General features: G+C 40.2%; 1 protein-coding gene across 4 annotated transcripts in view; it reads right to left on the bottom strand.

The window, feature by feature from the left end:
- The window catches only part of LOC141784963 (voltage-gated potassium channel KCNC1-like), a 70622-nt gene that overhangs the window by 19799 nt on the left and 30100 nt on the right, over positions 1-20723 (bottom strand). For 2 of the 4 annotated variants that reach the window (XM_074662975.1, XM_074662976.1), the window contains exons 3-5: positions 9309-10290; positions 6751-6945; positions 5763-5891 (exon numbers count right to left, since the gene is read on the bottom strand). In XM_074662975.1, coding sequence (XP_074519076.1) covers positions 5770-5891; positions 6751-6945; positions 9309-10290 — 1299 coding nt within the window. In that variant the 3' untranslated portion in view covers positions 5763-5769. The remainder of the gene's footprint in view (positions 1-5762; positions 5892-6750; positions 6946-9308; positions 10291-20723) is intronic. The other 2 variants (XM_074662974.1, XM_074662977.1) reach the window with 1 other exon arrangement.

Raw genomic sequence — 20723 nt, 5'->3', positions numbered from 1 at the left:
ATAGCCTCAAAATTATATCAGGATATTTTAAGGAAATTTGCGATAAGGATATTTATGATGATATGGGGGGAATAAAACGTATGATTAGTGGTTGCTGCTTCTTAATCACAGCATTCCTATTGCACACACAGTATGGAAGCCACTTTTCCAATCATTTACTACACAAGCTTGAAATGTAAACATAGTCAGTAGATCAGATCCAGAGGAAATCTGCTACATTCTTTCTATAAGGACACCAACAAAACGGAGAAGACATGGACCGATGTGATGGCGTTGTTGAAGATCCTGTGGCCAACATCGAAGAAGTAGAGCTTGGCATTCTCAAAATCACTTTCTCGAACTTTTATTTTGGTACAACCCAGTGGGCGGGAGTGCGAATTTGCATGTTAGCTAAATATTTAGAAATCATATGTCAAGATAAAGAAATCTAGACTAGATATTTAGAAATCTTTGCTCAAGATTTAGAAATATTTGATAAATATTTAGTAGGGATGGGTACCGAATTAGGTTCTTTTATAGGTACCAACCGACTCCTGTCAAAAGTACCAGGTACCAATAGGTACCAATATTTAAAGGTACCATGTTTAGGTACCTAAAGGCATCCTTGTGACTGTGAGAAAGTGGAAGAGTAGGCAATTTTCTAGGGCTGGGTATTGCTAAGAACCCCACGATTCGATTCGATTCGATTCGATTCGATTCGATTCGATTCGATTCGATTCGATTCGATTCGATTCGATTCTTTAGGTTGCGATTCGATTGGACATCGATTCGATTCGATTCGATGTTGATTTAAATGCTTTGTTTATTGCTTTCATGCCCCATGTGAACATATCACGTCACCTCACGTTTTGGAGCAATAAAACAACCCAAACGTCAGACTTTAAAGCTAAAGGATCTGACTTTATGCTGCTGCTGCTGCTTTGGCTGCCATTTTTGTGTTGTTTGGTCTCTTGTGGCCCTCGTCCACACAGGGGAAATAAAACACGCATACTCCCCCAATTTCCAGGCTATTAATCAATTCAGAGGATTTACTGAGATATTGAACTGGGCGAGGGAATATTTTGATGCATTGATTCATTTGTATTTTTACCCACCCCTACGATTTTCCATGCTGGACCTGAACACAACATTATTAAGTTTCTATATTGAAGAATAAATATATTAAATTAAAAGAAAAATATTTTATTACTACACAAGTTGATATTTTTTACCCCATAAACACAAGAAAGTACCAGAAATTGGTACCATTGAGTACTGATATCGATTGCCAGGTACCAGGCATCGGTATCGTATCGTTTCTTTCAACATATATAATAACTGACAAATATATTTCACAAATATTTCTCTAAATCTGCAGAAAATGTTATGTTTAAGAGCTAAATGTGGAGAAATGTTATTTATACTTTACAGCTGGCACTCCATTGAGATGTGCTGTGAGTAAAAAGTGAATGAACTGAGAAAGGAGCGCCCCATGTACAGGTTTCACTGTCACTGAGTGCAGGTGGAATAATCTACTTTATAGTTCAACACCAATCCTCAACAGGATGTTTTGGGAATAAAAATACCTTAACCAGCTAGTTTTGTGCTATTTTGATGTAAATTAATCAGTGTTTTGTCGTGAATTTCATTTTTCATTCCAATTACTAGAAGACAGACATTACTCAGACAGGAAGAACACAGAGGAAGTCAAAACATCAAACAACAAAACACAGCTGTACATAAAAAAAAACAAAACACACACATCAAAATGTCTGTGAAAAAAACGTACAACTTAATCCTACAAACAGTTTAAAGAATAAAAAAAATCACACTACGTCACATAAAACAAAACACCACGAAATACTCACAGATAGACACAAAGTGTTAGAATCACGAGACAAATTTACCACAAAAACACGTAAGAGAAAATAAAAACTACTTTTACCAAAAAAAGGAAGAAAAGAGAAGGAGAAAGGGGGAGATGGGAAGAGGAGAGACCCTGGGAGGAGGTCTGGAGTCGTGACTGGGACGGGTCAATCAAAGAAGGATTGACCTTTTCACCTCAGCGAGACATGCAGTTAACATCTTAGGAAGCTAAATGTCCCACAATCGGAGAGTAAAGTAAAAAGCTTGAAATAAAAAGTCAGCAGAGACATCGCTCTCTAATCACAACTGAAGCACACAAGAATGAAGAGAATCCCTCTTTAAAGACAAGAAGGAGGTTGTAGCTCGTTTTGTTGATTAGTTTACGATTCTTTAGCTAAATAACGCCGTTAGTCATCGGCGTACAACTTGATGCTCAAACTAAAGCATCAGCAGATTCTCTTCCATAAACTCCTGATTTGGTTTAAAGAGGGATCTGTTTGGAGCGTAAAAAACAGGTTTTTCACAAGAACCATTAGGACCTCTGAGCGAAGGGCTCGGACAGCTGGAGGCTTCTTACCTTGGACATCACGCCGCCTCTTTTCAATCAAATCTGTCATAGCATTTGTCTGTCAGCTCAATGAGTGCTTCAGTCACCGAGTGCAGCCTGTAATCCTTTTTGATTTCTATCCAGGTCTCCATGGTACAAACACAACAGGTCCTGAACTTTGGACTACACTTGGCACTGAAAGCACAGACGTGGTCCAGGGAGTAGTACTTCAGATCCATTACACGCTCAGAACAGGTTTTTTTTTAAGTACAAGTCGGTTTGTTAGGGATTGAGTATAAAGTTGCTTAAAATGGTTAAAATGTTGTTTGTTTTTGGCGTGGCATGTTTCAAGACGTACTATCCCCTGACCCAGATGGCTCCTCTGACCCCAGCGACCTTTGGCCTTGGAAAGACGTACAAATTACAACACTGCACTTTTTCCCTTATATGTTACGCCTTAAAAGCTGGACGGCTGGTTTTAACCACATGCTCATGTAAATATCACATCTTTAAAGGTCCCATATTATGCAAAAACACCCCCGATATGAGAAAATTCCCTTGCCTCCTTCTCTTGCTTGCTCCAGACAAAGTTTGCCTTCAGGACATGTGTGCTCAAACACACGGAGTTGAGATCTGCCCTGCATGACGTCATGATCCGGAGAAGGTAACTCCTCCAAGCCCACCCCTTGTACTGCCCCTTCTGTGCAGCGCGTTTTTCACCTCGGCTGCTCGGCTGCTTCGGTAAAATAAACATGGCGAAGCACGGCGGTTGCTCTGTTGTTGGCTGCACAAAAAAGCACAGAAGTCTTTTTTTAACTCCAACATCTGAGGTTTTGAAGACGCAGCGGACTAATTTTATTTTCTGATGGAGATGCACCAACAACAACTCCTAAAATGTTGTATGTGTGCGCTCACCATTTCACTTCAGACTGCTTTCACAACGAGGGCCAACTGTCCGTGACCCAGCTACATATGTGGGAGCTGAAAGTTTTACTAATTTATGTTGCTTTACTATACGCTCTACCTAGCGCGATTGCCTGATGAATGTGGTTTTAGCATGGCAGCTAACGTAAGCTACGGTTTGTAACTTAGTTTCCTTACACTACATTAACACACATGAGTAAATAATATCAGAGGACATTAAAGAGAAGATATATGGGCATATATTTGTCGCTGAAGCCCCAGGCGCAGCTAATGTTTTGCTTATAGACTGAAAATAGAGTGGACAGCGTGGCTCCACCATTTACCATTGAACGGTTTTGAAGCCAATATTCCCCCGTCATACACGCCGCCATGGTAACAGACTGTGAGGGATTCTGGGAGAATCTGAGTGGAGCTGGGTGACCAAAATAATATATTTATTTTTTTCTTTCGAGAGTCTCATCACTTCTTGACTCTACCTCCCAACATATTTGACAATCCCCGAAAAAAATACATGAGAACGACAGCTGTCAATCATGGTCAAACGTTTCGTAAAACCTCGTTTCTAACCTCGTATAATTAATGAAAACAAAACTTTTCTGAAAAAAAGAGGACTTGAATACAAGGCAGACAAATGATATCTTCAAATCACCACAACAATCAGATTTGAGAAACATTTCTACAAGGAGTAGCAATTTTTTAAAGTTTGACCACAGCCCATCTGGAATGGCTGGAGAGCTGGATTTTTTAACTTATACTGCAGCCAGCCACCAGGGGGAGCAATTTTTCGGGGAGATCTCACTTCGAGCCGAGCAAGCGGACGTCTGCGCACACTTATTTCTGCTCGGTATGGTCATATAACTCTGGTCAGCACCAAGCTGCTAACGTTAGCTTTATCTAGAAACGTCCTGCTGCAACCGTAGAGTTTGGATTTCTTCAGGCGCCTCTCCTTCTGGGTCAGACTCTGGATCAAACTGGTATGACTGAACCACGGCGCTTCTATGAGCTGTATCTACGCACTCTGTGTAAACACTGCAGCATGGTACCAGAGCGAAAGCCACACCCTCGTCCAAAGAAGTTGTGAAGGAGGCGTGGACATGGTAGCCCATTATCATTTAGAGCAGGGGTGGCCAACCAGTCAGAGACAAAGAGCGACGTCACACACTGGGTCTTACAAAAACACTTCCTCCAACACACAAACGAAATGACATAAACTGAAATTTCCAATTTTCGAAGCGAGATTTATTGCGATTGTGTGTTTAAATTTGTACCAGAGAAATGAAACCGAAACTTAAGTATTAAACTGTACACCCAAATATTGTTTAACACTGATCCCAACGTTGGCATCAGTTTATCAGTATTTTAGATCGATCAGCACACCGCTGCTCATAACTTTATAAATACATTTTTAGGAATTGATCGAAGAGCCGCACACCGAAAGGCATGGCTCGCGAGCCACAGGTTGGCAACCCCTGATTTAGAGCTATGCCCACAGAAACAGCTTGTTCCCAGGAGCGCTCGGAAAAGGGGGTTTACAGAGTGGCTGAAGTCCAGGAAATTACTGGATTTTGAGGCAAAAACCTTTAAATTGACTTCCTGGGACCTCTAAGACCTGTTTGAACTTGTTGAAAAGTTACATAATATGGGACCTTTAAGTCTGGATTGTAATCTAGCAGAGAGCTCTTGATGCTGCGCTCAGTACACACACATTCTGTATGTACACAACTATACATAAGGCCTCTATAAATTGCAGTGTGCGCGTTTGTTTGCCAAGGTGGAGGTCCATGGGACAGGGAGCCACACGGATAAACACAGTAGAAGGGAGAAACCAAATTAAGCCGCACACGACAGCACAAACACGACACTCAGACGGCATTGAGAGGACAGGGACACAGTGTATAACACGTAAGAATGAAAAAGCCCACATACACACGCGTGATATGACACAACCTGAAGAGAGAGACAACAACAACACAGAGGCACATCAGACAACAACGTGACCCGCTGTTCCCGTTCAATCTTCTTCAGTGTACGTTTTATTAGCTATTGACACAGGACACGACAACTGGGTTATTTCGCCTCGTGGATGCACTCCATGAACAACACAGATTGTGGGAGAGAAATCCCAAAGTCTTCCCCAGATTACTTCCACCTGATTGCAGATTTATGTGCTCACAGGATGTCGAGGTTATCTCACAAATCAAAACAGTTAGCCCTAACGTGCTACGTTAGAAAGTTTAAGGCACAGGTGATTCTTCTCCACTGAACATGTAGACACAACACTGTGGGAATGGTGGTGTATCTGTAACCTGTAATGCATGCTCTCTGCTACAGGAAGTGTGTTCTGTAGTGTGTGCAAAACATGCTAACATCATAAAGAGCCAAATCAATGTCTGCATGTTCCTGCAACACGTTCGCTAACCGTGGTTTAAACTTCTGTCAGTGTTACCTCTGGTCTACGGTTTGATCCAGGAAGAGGTGGAGTTTGCATTGAGGTCCTGCTGTAACAGAGACCCTTCCATCTTATACCAATCCTCAGTCAGAGGGGAGTCTGGGCTGGGAGCCAGGGCTGCTGCCTCTAGTTTGTTGTCAACAAGGGGGGTGTTGAAAGTTTGGAGGGAGTGTAAGGGAGTGTTCGGTGCAGGTTGGCGGCAGTGGTGGGTGGTGGTGGTTGGATTTGCAGCAGTAAATGAATCAAATGAATAAAAGGTGTTAGGATTGGATGAGCACAGTGATGATGCACGTTGGGTTCAAAAAAGGAGGAGGGGTCGGGGTGTGGCGAAGCACAAAAGGAAAAGGCGAATGAAGGCATGGGTGTCAAGATGGGTTAGAGGAGGAAGAGGGCAAGGAGGGGGAATGTGTGGGAGGTTAGGGAGGAGGAGACATCACAAGGGAAGGGAAGGAAGGGAAGGAAGGGAGGGCAAAGGAAAGGGTCAGTGTGAGGCAGAGAGAGAAACAGAGAGGGAGAAACAGAAGTGACGAGAAGTAAATTAATGCATGGTCAACTGTCTGAGTCCAGAGACAGAGAAAGACAGATCGTTTATGAGCATGATCCAGACATTATGGCGCACACAACTTAATTCAGAGACAATGTGGAAAGATGGAAGAAAAGGAGAGGAGGAGAGGGACAGAAAATCTTGTAGACAGAGGAAATAAAAGATGATACCAAGCGGTGATGGAGACAGAGACAACATGAGTGTGAAGAGGTGGAAACAAATAGAGCAGAGCAGAAGAGCTACATGTAACTGTGTGAATGAAAACCGTGTGTGACGAGGCTTCTGGTTTTTCCTCCAACCTACCGTCTCTAAATGTTTGGATCTCATCCTTGTTGAATGTGTGTTATTATTCCTATGTGAACAATATGTTTTTCCTGGCATCTTGCTGTGTTTACATAAGATGTTCATGTTTATGTGTCCGTCTCCCGGCGTGAAACGTACCTTTCCGCACATTCCCATCTGTGGCACGGAATTCCCTGGTGTTGAGCAGGAAGCAAGCGCGGTCCTGCTGGTAGCGTTCCCGGGTGGGACCTCGACCAATCGGGCTCCTCTCGTCCGGGCTCAGCACCTGGTCGATGGTGGGGCAGTCCTCGTTAGCCAGGGCCGCCGAGGCTGCGTCACCGTTCTGCTTGGAATCTGGAAGGAAGGGAAAACACAGAGAGGAGGAGGAGGATGACATCACGGTTAGCAATTTATTACCCCCGCCAAGAACAACACAACTCAAAAACTAACAAACAGATCTTGATGAAATGTTCAGGGAATGTTCAAAATAGGATAAGGAAGGAGTGATTAAATTTTGGAGGTGATCCGGATCACCGTCTGGATCCAGGATTTCTTTAAAGGATTCTTGTGAGATAGGGCCTTTTTCACCGTGTGTGTATAACTCCACTATAAATGGTCTGATTGCTTTGCAAAACAATACAAGACAAGGTCACCATAATTTCTGACAGATGTAAAAGTACGATCCAGATCCCGGAAATATTCTGGATACTAAGATCTGGAATATGAAATATGAACTGGGTCATCATCATTTTCAACACTGTCAGGAAACAAATTATCGTACAAACCTGCAACTAACACCAAATTGTAGCAGACAGTCTGCTGAAAGGGAGTATAACATTAAAGTCGGACTAATATGCTTGATGGAGGTCTGCGCTCTCTGAGTGCTTTTCTTCAGTCTTCTTGATGACAAAAATGATTCAAGATTACAACTGGGACAGTATGCTTTTCTCACGATTAGATTTGTTTACAAATTTTTGGGGTGCAAATTTGATTTAAATTGCAATTCTTCGATATTGCTGTTTTTTTTTTTGCAATATTTAGTTTGCTTTTTTAAACGTTACTTTTTAAACACAAGACCATGTAAAATAATTTAAAGTTGACATCTACAAACTATATCTGGAACCATATTTCCCCCCAAAAAATGCACATCATGAGTCAGAGACACACATTTCGCCCTCTGCTGGAGAAAAGTGGTAAGACTAAAATAAAGGATTTGAATTTGAAAAAAATATATAATTTTTTTCTGAAATTATTATTATTTTTTTAATGAATCAATTTTTCTTTAACTTTTTTTTAAAATTAATTTCTCAAATTAATTAAAAAAAAATATATATTTAAATACTGTCACACACAAAATCTTGATACATTTGTGAATCCGTTTTTTCCCACCCTTTATATTCATAGACTTAAAATTCATAGACCCAAATTTTGCGACTTAAAATCTTCTTTTGGGCGTTTTTGTAATAAGAAAATCTCTACTGTTTTTCGTATCAGTCTAAATTTAAAAAATACACTGCAATAAAATGAAATCTTATCATGTGTTTTTTTCTTATTTTCAGTAGAAAATGTGTTTTTAGACTTAATTTAAGCCAAATTCACTTGACCAGTCCAGGAAAATGCCTTATTTCAAATTATCTAAAGACAAAAATGAGGTCTGAATTGCTTGAAACAAGTTTAAATATCTGCCAATGGGGAAAAAAATTACTTGTATGAAGACATTATTCAAGCAATTTTTCTTCTGTTCCTTTAGCAGTTTTTTCACTTGTTATGAGCAGTTGAGACCTTATTTTTGTCTTTAAATAACTTGAAATAAGACGTTTTTTCTGGACTGGTCAGGTGAATGTGGCTCATATTAAGTGTAATGAGGCATTTTTTGCTTAAAATAAGACAAAAACACTTGATAAGATTTCATTTTTTGCAGTGTATCTCCTGGCAGCAGATATCCATTAATGATCTGGAATGACTGCTGTTGTATTCACCCACACGTCCGATCGAGCATTATGCTCAAATATGTTACCGAGCCAGCATGTGGTGACCACGGCGTAGAGCAGACTTGGAGCCAGTTGTCAAAAAAATTGATGAATACAAATTCCTGTGTAAAAAAAAAAAAAGAAAAACCCTTGACTCAACCTGGAAGAAACCTCTTTAGCCTGGAAGAGCGCCAAGCAGACGGGATGTAGTAAAAGCACTCATGAAACCAATATTTTCTGGCTCTCTGATGACTGAAGCAGGAAAGTAATGCATTAACGGTGCATTACTGCTACATGTGTCTGACGCTGCTGCATGTAAAGACTGCACAAAGAAGGAAACTACGCACACGTCCTGATTTTAATGCTCATGTCAGTGAGAAATAATGTGAAGTCAGCCCAAAGTGAGAAGCATTAGGCGGTTTAATAGATAATTGGGCTCGTTTTCCTTCCGCAGTGTTTGTTTTTGCACAGACAGATGGGTGCCCTGAAGGCAACCGCAGACCGACCAGTTGATCATAAATTACACATGAGTTCTGATGGGCCTGCGATTTCTGCAGGGTGGATCCAGAATCAACTATGCCATGTCTTTCCTCTTGACTTCCTAATCTTTACCATGACCTCTAAAAATCAGAGCTGTGCACGTCTAGGAGAGCCAGCAGCAAACTGGCAGACGTTCAGGAAGCATGCTTCAGAGTTTCCCTGCTGAAATCTGTCTGTAAACACAACAACCTCAACAACCTCTCTTACCTCTGTTAATCTCTATAATTTCTTCTTGGGCCAGAGGACAGTCACCTCCAATGCCTCCAGACCCCATCACTCCACCAAGGACATTTCCCAAGAGCCTTTGCGGTGATGCAGTTGCCATTGCCAAGGCGTCCGGCTTGCAGTAGTTGGGGGACCCTGGTTGCGGTGCTCGTGGGATGTGTTTGTTCTTCTTTTTCGGGAGCTTTTGTTTGGCCATGGCCAGAGAGTAGTACATGCCAAAGTTGTTGACGATTACAGGAACAGGCATGGCAATGGTCAGCACACCAGCCAAGGCACACAAGGCACCCACCAGCATCCCCGACCACGTTTCTGGGTACATATCTCCGTAGCCCAACGTGGTCATGGTCACCACAGCCCACCAAAATCCAATGGGAATGTTCTTGAAGTTAGTGTGGGCGCTGGCAGTAGGGTCATCTGGGTCTGCGCCGATTCTTTCAGCATAGTAGATCATGGTGGCGAAGATGAGCACACCCAGGGCTAAGAAGATGATGAGCAGGAGGAACTCGTTGGTGCTGGCACGAAGGGTATGGCCAAGGACGCGGAGACCCACAAAGTGGCGAGTGAGCTTGAAGATTCGGAGAATACGCACGAATCGGACGACACGCAGGAACCCCAGGACATCCTTGGCAGCTTTGGAGGACAGACCGCTCAGGCCCACCTCCAGGTAGAAGGGCAGGATGGCCACGAAGTCGATGATGTTGAGCGTGCTTTTGAAGAACTCCAGCTTGTCGGGGCAGAAGGTGACTCGGAGGAGGACCTCGATGGTGAACCAGATGACGCAGACTCCCTCCACGTACGTCAACCAGCTGTCGGTCACCACTTCGTATACGATCTCTTCGTGGGTCATGTTACCCACTAGGACCGTCTCTGTCTTGTTGGTGATGGTGTTGAAGGCCTCATGCGTCTCCATGCAGAAAGTGGAGATGGAGATGAGGATGAAGAAGAGGGAGCCGAATGCCACATACTGGAAGACAAAAAACAGAGAGCAAGAGGAGGAAGGTCAGTCAAGAAAAACTCCAACAAGAGAAAACATGAGAGCAAATAGCAAACGCAAATGAAAATAGTGAGTTTTCTATTGGTCTGTTTATTGACACCATAGATCACTGTTTCTCAAACTGTGGTCCCCGGACCACTAGTGGTCCACTAGTGCCCCCTAGTGGTCCGCAAAGACCATGAGGAAATCATGTTTTTTAATGGAACATTCACGAAAAAAGAGGGGCTGTGAGTTGTTTGGCTACCAGGGGCGTTTTTAGTCATTTGGGGGCCTGAGGCAAGCCCAGTTAATGGGGCCCTCCATGTCCTTGTAACTCATCTTCCTCAGAGCTAGACTGGCCTTCCCTGGGTCCACTGTCTCTTTCCCAGAGTCAAGGCATGAGACGGTGCTAATCTTGTACATGGTAACTTAACACAACTAAATGTATTTCCTGAAGTTCTGTACTTTAGTTTGATTTAGAAAAAAGTGAATCCATAATTTAGTCCACTTTGTCCTGGATTTGAAATCTTTTATGGACAATTGACAGCTTATTTGTCCCACAGTGGGGAATTTACAGAGAAACAGTAACAAACAAGAAAGGATGAAGTGAAAAACATTACAATAGGTAAATATTGAAAAAAATAATTGAGTAAAGAAAAAAGATGTAAATATCAAGCACAACATAAAACTGGGAAAAAAATCTACTGAAAGAGGTGATATTTACAGTTACCATACTTTTTGGTACTATTATTTTAAAGTTAATGTATTTTTATTTGACCCCCTGTCCACTGAGTTATGTTTCCAAAAAAGAGATTTTGTACAATAATGTTTGTCACCAACTCAAAAAGTTTGATTTAGAGAAAATGATCCTGTTTCCTGGGCTAGATAAAGTCCTTAAAATCCTAAAAGTCTTATATGTTTATCTCAGATCTCAGAGCAACATCATTTTTATTTCCGACTTGGTTGAAAATGAGAAAAAAAATGGGGAAAAAAAAGTGTGTTTTACCACTTTCTTCCTGAATCAAATGTTCAGATGTGTTGTAACATGGAATAGCCCATTGAATAAGAAGGGAGGGGGAGTACCCAAAACCATCATTAAAGATTAAGCCTTTTGATGTATTTTGAAGCATGTGAAGTAAGATTTAGAAAAAAGAAATGCTTTTAATTGAAGAGAACTTCATAAATCAGTTTTTAAGAGATGCTTTGGGGGCCCTGGGAATCTTGGAGCACCAGGCAACTGCCTGTGTTTGCCTGATTGTAGCTACGCCCCGGTCCGCTACTACGCAAATTGATAAAATCTACAAAATTTTGTTCATAAAATCATTGAGTAATTTAATTTAGTTTAAGTACTTAAGTATTTAAATACTAGAAATTTTAAGTATTTTGGAATAATGTATCAGTAATGTAGTTATACTCAGATTTTGAGGTCCATTTTCTCCCTCATTCTACAAGAAAGCAACAAACAAAACATCAAACTACTACTTTATTTACTCTAGTCTCTGTTCTGAACTTGTTCTGAATAAAGGGAATTAAAGAAATAAAATGTATAATTTAAATCCTAAAAATAATTGGCGTATCGTCCATTTTCAAAATAATCGTTAGTTGCAGCCCTAGTAAGTTATTTGTATGATTCGAGTGTATAGCATATGAGTTTGTTCTCAGGGGGTGGTGTTCTGGGGCTATTTAGCTCGTGGTGGTCCGCAAGAGAAAAATTTGAGAAACACTGCCATAGATCACAGACAGTTATTGAAGAAATAAGAGATTTATCAAATACAAGAGGTTGCTTATTCATGGCTGGAAAGTTATTTAGGTAAAAGGCGCCAGTGTGTACAAATTAATGACACTATGTCAGCACTTAAAAACATTATATGTGGTGTACCACAAGGATCAGTGATTGGTCCAATACTGTTTATTCTATACATCAATGACATCTGTAGTGTAATAGATTTTTTTAGATATGTAATATTTGCAGATACTACCAATTTGTTTTGCTCTGGTAAGAATTTAAAGGAGCTTTTGTCTTGTGCAAAAATGGAGCTGAAAAATCTCAAAACTTGGTTTGATGTCAATAAATTATCTCTAAATATTAAGAAAACAAAATTTATGTTTTTGGGGGAATCTAAATGACTGATTGTGATGCTAAATTAAAAATCTGCAATTTGGCATTCAAAGAGTTTCTGAGACTATTTTCCTTAGGGTTGTCATTGATCAAAAGTTAACATTGAAACAACACATTGAATTTCAAGGCCTTGCGTTTGATTTACCACTCATTGATTGTTCCCTGTATGTCTTACTGTGCTAAATTGTGGGAATCCACCTTTAAAACCACCATTAATTCCATCATAAAACTGCAAAAACGAGCTGTACCTATTATCAATAAGGCTGACTATTATGCTCACACAGAGCCATTGTTTCTTAATTCTCATGTTATGAAATTTTCTGATCTGTTTTATTGTAAAATAATGCAAATTATGTCCAGAGCAAAATCAAAAATGCTCCCTGACTCAAAACAAATGATCTTTTCAATTCAAGACAGCCCGTAAAATCTCAAAGGTGTTTGCAAATCTACTGTACAAAAAGGTATGATAATGAAAATGACTGGAAGAGGAAGGTGTGTGTAACCTGACCGCTGAGGAATACTACGTCTTACTTCCTTTGATTTCTCACCAAATCTAAAGGGTTTGGTGGGGACTAAGGTGAAAAGGACCTTGGCGCAGTGTGACCATTGTCACCAAAGTCCAAGGATAATCAGACTCATTAGGCCTGAGTGAATGATATGTGACAGTCGTAAGTGATGGTGATGAAGGATGAGGGCGTAAAAATAGATGTGCTGTCAGCAAATGGTGACACGTAGCATTTAGGGGTTCAGCAAATTATCAGATTCTGAGGATCAGTTTACTATGAATAGTCTTTTACTCTTTAGTGTCGTCCAAACATAAAAAAAAAATAAAAAAATAATTGACCGTAACCCAAACTCATGGTGCTCTGAGTTTCTTAGTGTTAAATCTTCTGATCTACACAACAAAAGAAGATAAGCTGAAATGAAAAGAGGAGAAAACTGCCACGTGACTCTAAATCCAGAACCAGAAAGGAAAGATGAGTCAGAGATGATACTAACTTCTTTGTGGTAATCTGCCAGAGCTGATTGCTAAAGCTAAGCTGGGACGATAAGATCAATAATTAACTGATAATCTGCATGCAATAGTCCAGAAAACTTCAGTCCCTCGGCTCATTGTTACAGAGCTCACTGAGTCTACATGTTCACCTCCAACAGGAGTTTGGAGCAACTGTTAAAGAGCTAACAAGGAACTGAACTTAACTGATGAGCAATATGAAAACAAAGAACAATCAAAAGACTTAAGATTCAAGAATCTTTCATCCCTGCTTGATTAGATCCAGGTAGTAGAGCTCTTACTGGAGCTAATGGTTAAACACATCTCATAACCAGCCTCTCAGAGCTATGAAATATAAATATTTTGTTCAACTAGGTCGTAATTCTGGTACCAACAAGCGAGGATGATGACGTTTGATTATTTGGTTGACTAAATCCTCGTCTGATTGAACCGTATCTCGAAACTCGGTGTATAAAAGCAAGTGCAGCATTAGCTTGTTAAGTATTATCCGGAATATAATAAAATACTATCTGTATTATCTAAGAAGCCAAAATAATATAACAGGGGGAAAAAGTAGCTCTAAGATTCTGTCTTTTTTTGTGTTTTTTTCTTGCTTTTCCTGATCCCAGGATGCAAAAAAAAGACAATAAGAATTGTAGCGCTTAAAGCTAAATGCTTTTAGGCCTGGACCAAACGAATATGAACGCACATTTTTCTTTCAAATAGGGCTTCTCAACCACATGAACACGGTGATTTCACCCACATAAACTGAGATTTTTTTAAAAAGGATAAAAAAGTGAAAAAATAAAAGAAATATCTGGTTGAGTGGTTCCGTGTGGTGGTGTTAAATGAAACTGGTGTTGACACAGGAACGACTCAATTTTATTTGTTTTTTTTGCCATCTCCTTGCTCCGTTGACTGCTTCTTCTTCCTGTTTTTGACTGCGCATGCTCATAACATTCTTCTTCTATGGTTTTCACATTTTGCTAACCTGCCACTTATTGGCCAGGCCTGGCATTGCAGGCTTCAGAGGCGATCATTTTCAGTTTTACCTCTTCGTATGGACACTGATTTTTTTTTTAAATGAGGACAAAGATATCTGTTCAAAAAATATCCATATACAGTCTTAAAATTTATGGATTGTTTTTGAAAATGGTTGCTTTGAATTGATTAAAGATGCAGAGAGGAGGATCTGTTTCAATGTGACCGCAGCGCCACCTTCTGGCCCGGAGACTCACGCACACTGTCATAAAGATGTGACTTTTAACCAGGTGTATGTTTCTTTGGAACTATTTTCTTCGTTCAAGTCAACTTTTTACGAATACAACGTGATGAGGTAAGGTATTTATCGGTACAGTTATGTAGCGCTGTTGTTTGAAACATGACAACAAGCTAACGTACATCAGTAGCTGGCTATATGTAGTGCTATCGGCTGCCACAACGGTCAGTTTATCTTTCTTCTGCTTTTCTTTCCTTTTTCAGTTAGGCAGCTACAAAGCACTTCAATAAATAACCTGTAATATTGTTGTTGATGATCTAAAAGGGAGACATTTTCAAGATCACTCCTCGCAGCCCCTTTAAAAACACAAATACAAAACTTACTACTCTAAGAAAGTGCTCAGTCGCAGTCTGCACTGCAAAAACTGAAATCTTATCAAATGTTTTTGTCTTATTTCCGTAGAAAAAAATGTCTTTTTAGACTTAATATGAGCCACATTCACTTGACCAGTCCAGAAAAATGTCTTGTTTCAAGTTATTTGGAGACAAAAGGAAACAAAAATCTGCCTGAAACAAGAGGAATGTTTCTTGTATGAAGACATTATTCTAGTTTCAAGCTAATTTTCAACATTTTTTTTCTTGTTCCATTGATGCACCTCATTTTTATTAAGGATGCACGATATTATCGGCACAATATCGGTATCAGCTGATAAAAGCTCAAAAACACATTTATCGGTATCAGCAGATATGGAAATTTCTGCCGATATGCACAGCTGATAAGGTGCTATTCAGTTAGGATTATTATTATTTTCCATCTGAAAAATAAGCTCCTTAAATAAAATGTAGCACTTCATTTATTTGCGCTGCAGAGCTCTGTGTCTGTCACCAGGTTGTTACAGTAGCTCTAAAATAATCAAATGCAACTTGGTTATGTTTAAAAATGCATTGTACATTTAAAGTTCATGTGATCTAAAGAAATTATTTTTCTGTATTTTAATACTGAATGTCTTGAGTTTGAAAAAATTATACATTTCTTATTTATGTTAAAATCAAATGTTTTTTGTCTTGTTTTGTGTGTGTTTCTTAAACAAATAAGACCGTCACAATTGGAGTAACATATAAATTCCAGTACAGGATAGACTTAGCTTTCTTTACAGTGAAAAAAACAACTTGTGATTATCGGTATCGGCCAAAAGGGGTTTCAATATATCGGCATATCGGATATCGGCAAAAATCCAATATCGTGCATCCCTAATTTTTATGTTGAACTAACTTTAAATAAGACATTTTTCTGGACAGAAAAGTTCAATGTAGCTTATATTAGGTCTAAAAAGACAATTTTTACTTAAAATGAGACAAAAACACTTGATAAGATTTCAGTTTTTTGCAGTGTGGTCATACGTACATCCAAAAGTAGGCTTAAATAAAGAAAGTTTGAGTTTAAGGAAATATGTCAGAATGAACGAGGCTGAAGACAACTGCAGCTGAAGCAAAATGCCCTGTCTGAGATATAAATTCCTGATTGTTATTTAACTCGATTCCCTTCACATCATCTGTGAGTGTTGTATCAGAGCCCTCTGTGTAAACAGCACCCTCTCTACGCTGCAGTGTCTCCCAGCGCCATGTTTGTTTGTTCACTTCCAAGACTTTGTCCTCAGGGTGCTTTTCCTTGGCAGAAAGAAGCAAAATAATCCAAGTATCTCCACAGAAATCTCTCAATGAGTTTGTTTTCTGGTTTTCCTCTTTTTTTATCATCACTCAAAGGTAATTTTATTAGCGCTGACCATCTGCACGACGGGCCAGCTCATCGTCTATACTCACCCCACTGTAACCAATTCAATTGTCACTCTATCAATTACAGTAGCGTGATAACTCCTGTTTATGTGTGTGTGTGTGTGTGTGTGTGTGTGTGTGGCTTCTGCACTATCTCCCCCTGCTGCGGCCCATTCCTACAGGCCCTGCAGTGTATTTATAGACGCCGTATACTTTGTGCTTTATCAAATAAATAATGAAACGCGGACATGGCCTGAAGAGCCACAGAGAAAGGTGCTTCATACTTGAATGGAGCATGTATACGAAGCCTGAGTGCCCTCAGTATACCGCGCGCGTCGTCGTGTATCTCCAGCGTTATGCACTTATGTAATATCCAGGGCTACATGCTGATGAGAGGCCTCTTCGTGAAATGGAGGGAAACATTTTGAGCGCTTTTTCTTCAAAGGCCTCACTCCTCTCCTCCAGATTCTTTGAATTGGGGTTTGGATGAGAGCCTACACGTTTTTTTCTGGTTTCTTTTTTTTTCTCCTCTACGACAGAAAGCAGACGCTGAGCCTTCGTATTCATGGAGGAGATTAGCTGATGAGGATTTAGCCAAAGAAGTGACCTTCCAGGAAAGTCAGGATTGCAGGAAGAGTCAATATCTAATTTGTAGGACTAATTTTTACTTTGGCGCTCATTAGCTGTTGAATTAGCGATGATGGTGTCAGTAATTCGAGCTGATTTGTTTTAAAGGAATGTCCTTAAAGAGGCAGGAAAGGGAGGCTTTTTGCATCTTTGAGTAAATCATGAAGAATGGCCGTGAATGGATAATATCCATCAGCTTTTCTCTCTTCTTTCGCCCCTCCACCCTCCATCCTCTCCGGCCTTTTTCCAGAGCCATCTCCTCCTCGTACCTCTTTTCTCCTCTGCTACGTTTCTCTCACGAGTCGATGTCTGACCTACTTTCTCAGATTGCTGCAGTGCTCTCTCCCTCTGTATCATGAAAACACACACGCTGAGCTTCTCAATCACCCTCCTACCTCAACCCCCAGCTCCCTCTCTGTCCCCGGGATGCAGGGTAGCACCAGCGGGACCGGCTCAGGATGCTCCCTCATTGGACGAAGAGCATGAAAACCTTCACATGTACAAATCTGGCCAACGAGGAGAGTTGTGCCCTCAAGTGATTTTTTATGATACTGTTTGATAACGTTAAGGACATAGGAAATAAAAAGACCGAGGAGGTATGAGCGCTGATTCTGTCATGTTAAGATAAATTAGTCTGATTTGTGAGTTTCTAATGATGCACAGAAGCTAAAAACACACATACGTGAATGTAAAAGCAGAAATGTGTGGTAGCATCATATCTGCTGGCTACACATGTGGAGACACAAGAGGGGGCGGACATGTAGGAGGAAGACCAGACGATGTGGATCCACGCGTAGAGAAGCACAGAGAAGAAAAAGTTGGACGGACCGCAGGAAGAGTGAGAGGAGGTGAGGAGAAAACGCCAAAATAGAGGAAAACACAAACTCAGAGTTTTGCTCAAACAAGCTGAGGTGGCTTGTTGTTCTGTTGATGGTGAAGGGATGTGACTGTGTCAATGCCAAAAGGTCCTTCAGGAAGACAAGGGGGAGGTAAGGAAGAAAGAAAAAAGAGGAGAAAGAGAAGAGAAGCGATCTTGTGGTCAGAGGCTAACATTGAATGACAGCTCTTAGCCGTAAAAGTGACTTTTGCAAACCACAGGGAAGGACTGGGGACTCAGAGTTTTTCCTGCATGTTGGAAAATGTCAGAATCTTCAAAGTGGACAGAATAAATATTTAACACGCTTAAAATACGAACTGAATCCTGTTTTTTTCCTCAAATGTAGCTTAGCGTTGTAAATCTTTTAATAAGAAATGTTACCATGGCAGAGTTTGCTGAAAAACTCATCCTATAGCAAATAGCTCTTTATGTATGAAATAAGTATAAATGTTAGGGATGCACCGATCCAACTTTTCTGGTACTGATACCGATACTGATACAGGTACTGATATCGACCCTCATACCAATACCGAAACTGATACCAGGCCTTTGGTATCAGTTGATACTGATACTAAAACTGATACCTTGCCCTTAGTATCAGCCGATACTGATACCAATACTAATACTAATAGCAATACCTGGCCTTTGGTATCAGATAATACTAATACCTGGACTTTGGTTATCAGCCGATACTGATACCTATACCAATACCTGGTCTTTAGTATCGGCTGATACTGATACCAATACTGATACCGATACCTGGCCTTTGATATCGCCAGGCATTAATACCGATATTGATAAGATATGTGGCCTTTGATAGTGGCCGATACTGATACTGGTAATGATACCAATACCTGGCCGTTGGTATCAGCTGATGCTAGTACTGATACTGATACCAATACCTGGCCTTTGGTATCTGCAGATACTAGTCCTGATGCCTGTTTTTTGATTTCGGCAGATACTGATACTAATACTGATACCAATACTAATAGCAATACCTTGCCTTTGGTATCGGTTAATACTGATACTGGTACAAATACTGATACCTGGCCTTTGGTATCAGTTAATACTAATACTGGTACAAATACTGATACCTGGACTTTGGTTATCAGCCGATACTGATACCTATACCAATAACTGGTCTTTAGTATAGGCTTATACTGATACCGATACCTGGCCTTGGATATCAGCAGGCACTGATACCGATACTGACAAGATACCTAGCCTTTGATAGTGGCCGATACTAATACTGGTGATGATACCAATACCTGGCCTTTGGTAATGGCTGATGCTAGTACTGATACTGGTACCAATACCTGGCCTTTGGTATCAGCAGATACTGGTCCTGATACCTGTTTTTTGATTTCGGCAGATACTGATACTGATACTAATACCTGGCCTTTGGTATCGGCCGGTTCTGATGCGGACATTATACCGATACTTGGCCTTTGGTATCAGTTGATGCTGATACCAATACTGATTCTGATACCTGGGCTTTGGTATCGGCCGATACTGACACTGATACCTATACTTGGCCTTTGGTTTTGGCTGATACTTATACCAAACTGATATTAACCTGCATGCCCTACTGTGGGATATGCCTGGTAATGTTACTTTCCAAAATCATGATACAGTTGATCTATCGTGTTGAAAATGTTACCAGACGCCTGCAAAACATGCCCATAGGTTTTGATCTTGCACATCTTTGCATAATTATTGGACCGCAATTGTTGAATCTGTATCTGAGGTAACAGGAACTTTCTTAAGGCTTTAGCTGCAATCGATTCAGTTGCTTCTTTTATTTTATTGGCTAGATGCCTAATTTTAATAAGCTGGAAGTCAACATCACCCCAGTCTTATGTTCTTTGAGTAAAAGAGGTTTTAAATAATTTAAAACTTGAAAAAATCGGTATACATTAAAAGGATCCTCACTTAAATCCAGAGAGGTGTGGGGCCCCTTCTTTATTGATATATAAATTTCTTTATTTATTCTTTTATTTGTTTATTTTTCTTTTGCTCTAACTTCCCCCCTTCTTTGTACTTATAGGACTGAAATTGATACACTGTCTAACAGCCAGGAATACCAGTACGACTGGAGAGACCACCTTGGTCCAATGTTGCAATGTGTTGCAAAAAGACTGGTAATATTTGGGGTAAAAGCCAAAAAATAAGTTTATGGCATGACTAAAGTTTATATTTATTTAAACTAAGAAATATTTAAATGTTTACCATCAAAACAATTCCACATCAAGTAGCAAAGAAAAACAAAATGCATAGAGCTCAGCGTGCAACAAATACAGTTGTGAATAATATAAAAAATAATTTAAAAGTAGAAATAAAAGATTTATTGATGCTCAGCTTGTAAAATCAATAAAAACTACAGTGTTGATCATTTTTGATCCAGGCCTTTATCTCACTTTTCACTCAGACGCTGCTGAATTAACATACTCCCACACAGGAACAATAATCTTAACACACGCCGTCTCTCCCGTCTGCCTGGAAGAGGATGAATACCACAAAAAAAAAAAAAAATCAGCTGAGACTTGTGATGCTGCTGTAAAGCCTCTCCTGATTTGCAGACTCACCCTCTGTCTCTCTTTCCTTAAATTAAACTTTGGTGTCAGGTGGGACCTCTGCTGGGAAACGGTATACACACAGGAAATGACACATCGGTATTTTAATCTGACAACCTGAGACTGAAACATAAAGCGTGTTCCTGAACATCAGAGAGGAAGCAATCTGCAGAGAGGAACAGAGATGTTCTGATGTCGGTTCGTCCTTCCTGTTAACGAGATCAGGCTGGGACGCCAGGGCGC

Source organism: Halichoeres trimaculatus, unplaced genomic scaffold (genome assembly GCF_033239565.1).
Source record: "Halichoeres trimaculatus isolate MK-OKI-2021-1 unplaced genomic scaffold, fHalTri1.1 fHalTri1_scaffold_23, whole genome shotgun sequence".
In the NCBI taxonomy this organism is placed as follows: Eukaryota; Metazoa; Chordata; class Actinopteri; order Labriformes; family Labridae; genus Halichoeres; species Halichoeres trimaculatus.
The sequence above is the reverse complement of the archived record's forward strand: the minus strand, read 5'-3'. Positions and strand labels throughout refer to the sequence as shown.